Raw genomic sequence first — 10,767 nt, forward strand, 5'->3', positions numbered from 1 at the left:
AACTGAAGCGTAGAGCATACTCGAACCTGTCGCCCTCTGGCGACTGACATATGACGCCTGCTCCACAACCATTTGAAGTAGAGCTTCCGTCCACATATACCTTCCATACTTGGTCTGAAACTTGAGAGTAAGGAGGACGAGTCATCTCTACAATAAAGTCAGCAAAGGCTTGCCCCTTCACTGCTTTTCTAGGCTCGAAAGTAACTTCGAGGCTCTGTATTTCTATGGCCCATTTGATCATTCGGCCTGACGACTCCATGATGGTCAGTGGCCGCTTGATAGGTTGGTCTGTATACACGACGACTGTATGTGCCAAAAAGTAGGGCTTCAATTTTTTAACAGCCATGAAGAGTGCAAGACCAAATTTCTCCACTAGGGGATACCTCAACTCGGCATTTTTCAGTACGTGACTGACAAAGTAGACCGGGAGCTGACAGCCGTCCCTTTCAGCAAGGAGACCAGCGCTTAACGCATGATCAGAGACGGCTAGGTACATGTAGAGAACCTCTTTGGGCAAAGGGCTGACCAGCCTCGGCAAGGAATGCAAGTGAACTTTTAATTTCTGGAAGGCGGCCTCAGCATCCGGCCCGCATTCAAACCTTGCCTTTTTCTTAATTGCCTGGAAAAAGTATAGGCATTTGTCGCCTGATCGGCTTAGAAATCTTCCCAAGGCCGCTAGACAACCTGTTAACTTCTGAACCTCTCGGATGGTACGAGGCGACTGCATGTCAATGACCGCCTGCACCTTCTCAGGGTTCGCTTCTATTCCTCTCTGATTGATAAGGAATCCGAGAAATTTCCCAGACTCAACTCCAAATACACATTTCTTGGGATTGAGCATGACATGGTGCCGCCTGAGTGTGGCGAAAGTTTCTCGGAGGTCCGTCAGATGATCTTTCTGAAGTTTAGTCTTGACAATAATATCATCAATATATGCCTCGACGTTTCTCCCAATCTGATCAAAGAACACAGTGTTTATCATTCGTTGGAAGGTAGCCGGGGCATTCTTAAGACCAAACGGCATGACCGTGTAACAGTATAACCCCTGATCAGTGACGAAAGCCGTCTTCTCCTGATCTTTCTTCCATAAGGGAATTTGATGGAAACCAGAATAGGCGTCCATGAAGCTCATCAAGGCATGGCCGGCTGTTGAGTCGACCAGGTTATCAATTTTAGGCAGAGGGTAACTGTCTTTGGGGCACGCCTTGTTTAAGTCTGTGTAGTCTACACACATTCGCCAGGTGCCATTCGGCTTTTTAACAAGCACCACATTTGCAACCCAGTCTGGGAAGTAACATTGCCGAATGAACCCTGCATCAAGTAATTTTTTAACTTCGGCGGCTGCCGCCTGACTTCTTTCTTCGCCATGGTTCCGCTTCTTTTGCCGTACCGGCTTCTTTTTCGGATCCACAGCGAGTTTATGTACCGCCAGATCAGGACTAATGCCTGGCATTTCATGGACTTCAAATGCAAAGATGTCCTTGTATTCTTTCAATAGGTTGTGAAAGTCGTCACCAAGGTTTCTCAGAGCAGTCGTCCCAACTTTGACTGTTCGGTCAGGACGTGAGTCGTCTAAAATGAGGTCCGCATGCTCACCAGTCGCCTGAGGGCGGAACTCATCCGGCCGCTCCTCTGCCAATGATTGCTATTTTCTCGCTTTTCTTGCGGACTCTGTCTGGGACGCCTTTCTCTTTTTGCCGCCTGCTTCTTGAACAGGCGCACTCTCCTTGACATTGTCAAGGTCTGTTTTTTCTCCACTTGACCCAATGGCCATAACAGTGGGCTTGACATCCGAGAGATAGCACTCTCGGGCCATCCTCTGATCTCCCCTTAGGGAGCCGACTGTTCCATTATCCCTCTCAAACTTGAGCAACATAAGAGACGGGATTATAACAGCCTTGGAATTATTCAGGGTTGGTCGACCCAGAATCATGTTGTAGGCCGAGAGTTCCTCTACTACTAGGAACCGGACTACCATGTGTCGTCCTTCCCCTTTTTCGCCCAGGCGAATGGGTAAATCTACTCGTCCCAGTGGGTGAACGACTCCTCCTCCAAACCCTATTAAAGGGTGGGAGGCCGGATGTATGCAGTCCGTCTAATTTTTCAGTTTCGACAGACATTTGCTGCTGATGAGATCTGAGGAGCTCCCGGTATCTATGAGGATTTGGCCAACTCTCTGGTTGGCCACTTTACATTCAATAACGAGAGGGTCGTCATGCGGCCCCCTTACCCCTCCTAGATCCTCTTCAGTGATGACAATCTCAGGAAATGTATATTTGGACGGCCGTTCTTGGTGAACGGAATTTACATCTAACCGCCTTATATTATCTTTGTTGCCCCTAATAGTGGGGCCGCCTCCTGAGAAGCCGCCTGCAATGGTGTAGACGGCTGCATCATCTGTATCGGAGCTGTCGGCCTGTTGATTCTTTTTGGCCGACAGCTTTCTTGAGGAAGTTTTCCCCGTAGATTTTTTGACATAAGTGTCAAGATCACCTTGCTCAGCCAGGCGGTCTAGGTACCGCATGAGACTGATGCAGTCATTGGTGTGATGACCAACGTCATCATGATAAGCACAGATTTTATCTTGGTTCCGGTTGTTTGCAGAACCCTTCATGGGGACCGGCTTCTCAATTGAGATCCGTCCCTTTATTTCTTTTAGGATAAACTGGTTATCCTTGTTAAACACATACTTTGGGGAGTATGGTTTGAATTCTTTTTTCTTTTTCTGGGCCGGCTGTTTAGAGGAATCAGCCGCCCAGACCTCTTTTCTTTTCTTATCTTTGTTAGACGACTGTTTCTGTCGTCCTTCTCTTTTGTCGAACCTTTTCCCGTCCGACTGTTTTATCGTACACAGATCAGTCGCCTGTATATAGGCTTCTGCTTCAATCAAGGCCTCTTGAAGAGTCGCCACCCTTTTTCGAACCAAATCAATTAGGTAGACCCGTCTTTGAGACCTCTAAAAAAGTCGGTATAAGCTACCTCATCCGGTAACCCTTGAATCTGTATTCTCATCAGGTTGAACCGCCTGATGTAAGAACGAAGCCCCTCCTTCTCGCCCTGCTGAATTGTTCCCAAATCAAGGGTCGTTTTCTTCGCAGGGATGTTCATGGCGAAGTTGGAGGCAAATAAGTAAGCAAGCGTCCTGAAGCTATTTACACAACCAGTCGGCAGGTTGCCGAACCATTGCTGTGCGATTCCAAATGTTTCGGGGTTTTCTGATGTCCTGCGGGAGAGTTACAATTCCGAGACTGGAACCGGACGCCTGTACCTGCAAAATAACGGAATTTTGTGAAATCAAGGGCAGGTGGCTCCCGCTTCCTAGATTTAGGATGAGGAGTCGCCTCTCGCCCTTGAACTGGCTTCCTCTTCAGTGAAGTGGAAGGTTTCTTGGCCGACTGCTCCTTGACTGAAGCAGGCGGCTTCTTGTTGATCAACTCTTGAATCTCTCCCTTGAAGTCCCTCATGAAGGTCATGAGTTCGTTCCTTGTGATGGGAGCAGACCCATCAGTCGGCTGTTGCTGAGCAGGCGGTGCGCCTGCTGGCTCGCTTCCTGTTTGAAGATGCTCCCGTTCCCTCCTTTCGGTATGACGGGTACGTCGGGCCCTTAGGGTCCCGTCTGGAGCTGTATGAGTTTCAACTTCAAATTCACTTTCGGTGTCATGGTCCGACTGAACTTGAGGGTCGTCTAGGGGACGCCTCTCTTCAGGAGTCGCTACAGACTTGGATGCCATCTCTGAAGTACTCTCCCCACAGACGGCGCCAAATGTTTCGGGGTTCACTGATGTCCTGCGGGAGAGTTACAATTCCGAGACTGGAACCGGACGCCTGTACCTACAAAATAACGGAGACTCCTGAGAGCTCCGCCTCCAACGGTCAAGTTAGTACCTGATTAAGGAGTAATTAATGCGGAAATTAAAGTAATAAGGTCTTTCTAGGTGAGAGAGTTTAATGTTGGTAATCTGCTTTGTTAGCGAGATCAGCCGGTTATTAGTGTGTTCCGTAACGTTTCTGTTCTGTTCCGTTCTTCAGGTGAGATTAATTGCTTGATCCCCTTTAATGAGGATTAATTAAGTATTTATAGTCTTGAGAAGCGTGCCACTCTCTAGGTTTAGGGTAAACCTAGGGCTGACCGGGCCTCTAAACAGGATTGGGCCTTGTTGGCCGGTTTTCCCATTTGGCATGGGTGAACACGTGGCGTGTCTCAATTGGTCCGTAGAGGACGTATCTGTGATTGACACGTGGCAGGCTCCTATTGGCCTACGTGAAGGACACGTGGCGGAACCTGGTTGGTCCACTTGTCAGACGGTGATTGGTGGATAAAAAATCCCCTAATCACCTTTTGTAACTCTTTTTGTAAAGAGCAATGCTCGGATTTTCAAGAATTTGCCTCAGTTACATTTGGAAATTCTCGATCATTGTTTGCTGAAGGATGTTTCAATGGATAAGAAGTTAAGTGTCCTTTTTTATTATAATTATTTTTTTATCTGTTTTTTTTTTTATATTTTTTTTTTAATGTTGATCTTATTTTTTATTGTTTCAGTGAGAGCCTTGTTACTTTTGGAATGAACTTTTTGATTCCAAGAGAAGACATGGTGTCCCTTGTTGCTCCACTCAGGATTCAATGGTGCGTTATTGATTGCTTCTGTCTGTATTTGAATGAGAAAGCATGTTTTCAGGCTACTGGTCCTCGGAAATTCTTCTTCGGTGTTAGGCAAAGTGTAAGTTATTTCATTCCTTTTTTTATATCTTAACACATTTACTTTATATATATATTATTGAGATCTTATACTTTAATAGTTTTCATTCTTGCATGTTTGTGACAATATTGGCAAAGGTAACATATCTAGTGCTGTTAAGGATTTGCACGACATATGGGAAGGTTGGGTTAGCTATGAGAATCCAGAATGTAATATAATGGATGCTGATCTGGTATTTTTATTCTAAACTTAATGTAATAAATTTAAAAGAGTTCTCTTTATGATATGCTCTGTTTAAATCTCTTTAATTTTGCTGTTTCAGATCTATTTTCCTGTTCTTATTGAGAATCACTACATTTTGTATGTTATTGATCATACAAAAGAGTTGGTATATTATCTTGACAACATTATCTGGACTGATTCTGCTCTTGTTTATACAAAAGAATTGTGTTCAAAGATGGTATGTTTATGTTTGTTTTTTTTTGTTATGTTACTGTTGATTTATTGTTTCCATTTTAACTTTTTTGATTTTAATGTATTCTAAACTTTTATATTTTATGTCAGTGTGTTCAAATGGGTGCTTTTCTTGGCAAAAGAAATCATCCAAAGAGTTCTCAGCTACCTTCTTATGGTTTTGAAGTTGTTGAGTTGGAATGGAGAAAAGAAAAAGTTGACAATTTGGACTGTGGGGTCTTTGTCATGTATCACATGCTCCATTTTGTTGGTGAATCGTTCAAATTCAATGATCTCAAAACAGTAATTATCTATATAGTTTCTGTAGTTTTTTCCTTTCTATTGCTTTTATTAATTACATATTGATAATTTTTATTTTTTTTGCTGATTTGAGATTAATGGAAGGAAATTTTTACAAGGAGAGATCTGTACCACACTGGTACTGTGTGATTTGAATGAATCTAGGAATGATGTGTTGTTAGAATTACACAAGTTCAATGAGAAGAAGAAATATCCTGCTTATGTCAATGGAATTGAAGAAAGATTAAAGGCTGCAATTGCTGCAAAGAAGAAGAGAGAAACAGAAGAAAGAAAAATGGCAGCAGAAGCAGAAGCAAAGGCAGAGGGAGAAGAGGAAAAGAACAAAGGAAAAAGGGCAAAAAAGTTTACTCCTTCTAAATGGTGAAATAATTGATAGTTGTTAGCTGATTAGTTCAGGGGGTTTTTTTTAACAATGAAAAAACTTAATGTATGTGCATACATTAAGTTTAATGATGTAATTAAACTTAGTTTAAAGTCCTTAGTTGTTTTTTGAATACTGATGTATGTGAATACATAAAGTAATTAAAAGTTTTATTTTTATGTTTTTTATGGGGTAACTTTTATGCAGAAAAGGGTAACTTTTATTTATAGAAAGGGGTAACTTTTAAGCAAGAAAAAGGTAGATTTTATTGTTAGAAATGGTAATTTTAGCAATGAAAAGGGTCACTTTTATGTAGAAAAAGGGTCACTTCTATTCATGAAAAGGGACACTTTAATCTGTAAAATAAAAGGGTCTGGGTTTTATGCATGAAAAGGATAACTTTTAGTGATAAAAAAGGTAACTTTTATTAACAGAAAGGGTAACTATTAGAAAAGAAAAGGTTGATTTAGTGGATAGAAAGGATAAAAAGGGTTACTTTTGTGGGTAGAAATAATAAGTTTATACATGATAAGGTATACTTTTGTGGGTAGATAGTGTAACTTTTATGCATGGAAAGGGTAACTTTTATTGATAAAAGGGTTAACTTTTATTAACAGAAAGGGTAACTATTGCAAAAGAAAAGGTTGATTTAGTGGATAGAAAGGATAACTTTTATGCATGAAAAGGGTCACTTTTATGCATGAAAAGGGTTACTTTTATACGTTAAAAGGGTAACATAAGTTGATGTGTTCCAATAATTAAACATGTGCTAATAAAAGTGTCAATCACATTTTCATTAAACTAGTCATAGAGTAAAAAAACAAAAGAAAAATAGTTTAACAATACAAGGTATATTAATTTCGAAAAAAAAATGTTCTAAAAAAGATCTTAAAAGAGTCGTAAGTTAGGTGTCTTTGATCCAAATTCTGAATTTGGAGGTGGCAGTGCTGGTTTTCTTTTTCTCTTGCTTTTTTCAAGTCCTCCTTTTGCTCTCTTGCTTCTTCCTTTTGTTACAGCCTTTTTAGGATCAAGAATTATTGGTACACATGTGCTTGTACTCGATGTTGAAGAAGCGTTAGTATTGCTTTGAGTGTTGTCTGCCACATCAGGAATGTTAGAAGCAGCTTCTGCACTTTCTTCTGAGCAGCACTAGCAAGTAAGTCTTCCACCATTTTAAGACTGTTTCTGAAGCTTTCTTCCATAAATGCTCTTGTCTCTTCATTTTCTTGACTTTTTAAGATTAGATTGTAGTATTTCCTCATCATTGTTTGCCTCCATGGAATATATTGCTGTTTAGGATCCTGATTCTTCAACCTATCCCATGCCTCTGTTTTTGCAAACTTAGTCCATCTTTTTGAAACATACTTGTCTGGTATTCTTGTTACTGAATGCAAATGTAGAATTCTGATGCAATGATAACATAACCATCCAGATGCTTCAAAGTTTTTGCAAGTACACCATACAGTTTGGCTCTCTTGTATATAGTTTACTTGATGTGCAGACCATGGCTTGTCTTCTAGTGTTACTTGATAAAGTAGGCATTCTTCATTACTGCCTAACATCTGAACAGTTGTTGCCATAGAGTATCCAAACTCCTCTTCAAAATTTCTAAAGAGTGATAAAGTGAAAACCTGTACATCAAAATCATGTAGCTTCATTTAAATTGCCATATATTAGGTGTAATTTATGTACTTGACAGTTAACTTTTTACCTGTGCAGCATGCTTTAGCATTCCAGATAGAGGCAATGAAGTGAATGCTATTGACTTGATACAGGTAAACTCATCATATTTCTCTATGCTTCTCCAACGATTAGTTGTCTTCTTAAATATGGTATAAAATTCTGTCAAAGTAGTTGCTTTACTTGCTCTGAATCCTATGGCATGATTAGTGCTTTCACTCCTTTGTGACGATAAGATCCCTGTTGAAAAGAAATCTCTACAAAGGGCAGGACACCATTTGTGTTTCAACTCATACACTCTTTTGTACCAAAAGTGTTCTGTCAACTAATATTTTTGCAACATTGCTTGCCACTTTGCTTCGAATTCTTGTTCTGTCACACACATCTTTAAGCACTGGTTGAATGCAAATTTGAATTCTTTGTCTTTTTTAAGAGCTCCAAATCTGGTTATGGCATTTTGCTCCAAATGCCATATACAAAGTCTATGTCTTGTATTAGGAATCACCTGCATTGAAAATAAAGGGGTCCCTTTATGCTGTTAAAAGGGTTACTTTATGCACTAAAAAGGGTAACTTTATGCAGCTAAAAGGGTAACTTTATGTGAAAAAGGAAAACTTTATTGTCATAGCTCAAATCTGTAAGATGTCAATATAAATATTTTACCTCCAGTATAGCATTTTCCATTGCTTGGTCCTGGTCAGTGAATATTGAAGTTGGTTTTCTATCCTCCATAGCTTTGAAGAAGGTTTGTAGTAACCACACAAATGAATCTGTCGTTTCATCCCCAATAAAAGCACAAGCAAACATACAATTATGCCAGTGGTTATTTATGCCAACAAATGGAGCACATATAAGATTATATATGTTGGTTCTGTATGTTGTATCAAAGACAAGAACATCTCCATATATCCTATAGTCTTCTAGCATCATTGAATCTCTCCAAAAGATATTGCAAATTCTTCCTTCCTTGTCAAACTTCACTCTAAAAAAGAAGTTTGGATCCTCTGATTGTTCCTGACTTAAAATATTCACTAAAGTTTGAGCATCTCCAGCCTCAATTTGTTCCATTCTTAACCTTGAGCAGAAATTCAGGTGATCTACAACACTATGGCCTATATTCTGTTCTCCTCCAGCCTCTGTAGCCATGTAATTGTAAGTGTCCATTGTAGTTAGACCTGAAGATTTCATTGTTTTGATTGTTACAACTTTTTCCTCTGTCATTTTTCTTTCAGAACGATGCAAATAATGCCACTGTGGCTTTGTTAGCTCGTGGTTATGCTCAATAACATGAGCCACCACCTCAAACTGTCCTTCTTTATTCACTTTTGCTCTTATGCATGCCTTGCAATTTGATCTTGTAATGGATACTTGTCTTGGCTTTCTTGTTTTTACATTTACATCCTCTTCATCAACCATTTCAACTAACTTTGTTTTCTTCTGACCTGAATGTCTCTTTCCCTCAGCAGAACACACATAGTTTTTCTCAGTTACTATTTTTGTGTGTTGTTTGAATCTAGTTGTATGTTTTCTTATTGAAAACCCCAGTATAGCAGCATGTTTTTCATACAATTCCAAAATTTCTACAAAAGTTTCTCTTACCACACCAACAAATGATCCTCTAAGATCTAAACCATAAGCATCAATTGGATTTGTATCTGTTATTTAATACAAACAAATCAGATAATAACCACAGACAGCATAAAAAAAAGGGTAACATTCGTTTGAAAATACGGTAACTTTTATGCATGAAAAAGGTAACATTTAGGCATTGAAAGGGTTACTTTTTGCATACAATCTGAATTTTCAGCATACAATCTGAGTGTAACATTTGAGCATAAATAGGATAACTTTTATGCATGAAAAAGGTAACATTTAGGCATTCAAAGGGTTACTTTTTGCATACAATCTGAATTTTCAGCATACAATCTGAGTGTAACATTTGAGCATAAATAGGGTCACTTTTAAGCATGAAAAGGGTAACATTTAGGCATTCAAAGGGTTACTTTTTGCATGCAATCTAAAAAGTTCTGCATTCAATCTGAGGGTAACATTTAAACATAAGTATGGTCACGTTTATGCATGAAAAGGGTAACAATTATGTATGCAAAGGGTTACTTTCTGCATACAATCTCAAAAATTCATAGAAATTACCTTTAGTTGCATCTGATTTGGTTGTTTGTTCTGAATTTGAATCAATTGATTTATCAGGAACCACTTGATTTTCTGCATTATGAATTGGGTCTTCTGCATTCTCAATTGCTTCATCTGCATTATCGATTGCTTCATCTGCATTGTCTGGATTGTTGAATATTGGTACGAATTCATCTCCAAAACAATTAGTTTCTTCTTCTTCTATAATCGATCGATTTAAATCGATTTCAAATTCAGTCTCAATTTGCCTCTGTTTTTGTAGCAATTCGTGAATGAGATTGCTGCAATTTGTTGTATCGAAAGTCGAATTCTCCATTGATGATCGAATTCTGCAATTTGTAAGTTTTCTCACTTTCTTTGTCCTTAATTGATGATCGAATTCTTCTATTTGTGTGTTTTCTCACCTTTTTTCTCCTCGATTGATGATTGATTTCTGCAATTTTTGCGTTTTCTAACCTTTTATCTCCTCGATTGATGTTCGTTTTCTGCAATTTTTGTGATTTCTCACTTTCCCTCTCCTCAATGGATGATTGATAGCTGCGTTTTCTCACTTTCTCTCTCCTCCATTGTTGTTCTGCGTTTTTTTTATTTTTAGGTATTTGAAATTCTGCGAATTTTTTTTATTTAAAAAAAGCACGTGTGAAAACCCGATGTACAGTAAAAATACTGTACACCGGGTACATGCAAATGGGTTTGATTTTTCTTTTTTGTCAACATTCTGTAGATTCTCAAAACTGTAGTGCCCGATCTCATGACTTAGATTTGTCGATAAAGGTTGGTGGTCTATGAGACCTTATAATCAATTTCATAAGCTGATAATTGAGATCAATTCTCCAAGGTATTTCTTTCTCATTTTAGGTTACAATGTAAGTTTTTTGATGGTCTAAATTAAGATTAAATTATGTTCCTTTTTTACTGTTTACCCACGATATATTTTCAGATTGAACAGGGACAAAGGGTGTAATTGCCTTTCTGGCTTGCTCATGAGCTACATTCAAGACAAGCAGTGGTTATGAACATTCCACCCTGCTTCAATCAAATGTAAATGAAGTTTGCATTATTACATTATTGAGTTAATAAGTGCTGCATTGTGTCTCATCATCT

General features: G+C 39.1%; 1 protein-coding gene across 1 annotated transcript; it reads right to left on the reverse strand.

Moving 5' to 3' along the window:
* Positions 1 to 6,866: 6,866 nt before the first annotated feature.
* LOC110729166 (protein FAR1-RELATED SEQUENCE 5-like) lies at positions 6,867 to 9,979 on the reverse strand. Its single transcript, XM_021908889.1, has 5 exons — positions 9,664 to 9,979; positions 8,176 to 9,167; positions 7,896 to 8,017; positions 7,544 to 7,769; positions 6,867 to 7,463 (listed from the first exon to the last, which is right to left on the reverse strand). Exons 1-5 carry the CDS (start codon positions 9,977 to 9,979, stop codon positions 6,867 to 6,869), a joined length of 2,253 nt encoding a protein of 750 aa, XP_021764581.1.
* Positions 9,980 to 10,767: the final 788 nt, after the last annotated feature.

Source organism: Chenopodium quinoa, unplaced genomic scaffold (genome assembly GCF_001683475.1).
Source record: "Chenopodium quinoa cultivar QQ74 unplaced genomic scaffold, ASM168347v1, whole genome shotgun sequence".
Taxonomy (NCBI): domain Eukaryota; kingdom Viridiplantae; phylum Streptophyta; class Magnoliopsida; order Caryophyllales; family Amaranthaceae; genus Chenopodium; species Chenopodium quinoa.

What these genes read in the sequence shown, in the direction of transcription:
- LOC110729166 (XM_021908889.1), bottom strand. Translation starts at nt 9,979, where the DNA reads ATGGAGAATTCGACTTTCGATACAACAAATTGCAGCAATCTCATTCAC. An exon ending in TTCAACCAGTGCTTAAAGAT is followed by an intron (nt 7,770 to 7,895) that starts GTGTGTGACAGA and finishes TGCCCTTTGTAG; the next exon opens with AGATTTCTTTTCAACAGGGA. An exon ending in TGCTAAAGCATGCTGCACAG is followed by an intron (nt 7,464 to 7,543) that starts GTAAAAAGTTAA and finishes TTTGATGTACAG; the next exon opens with GTTTTCACTTTATCACTCTT.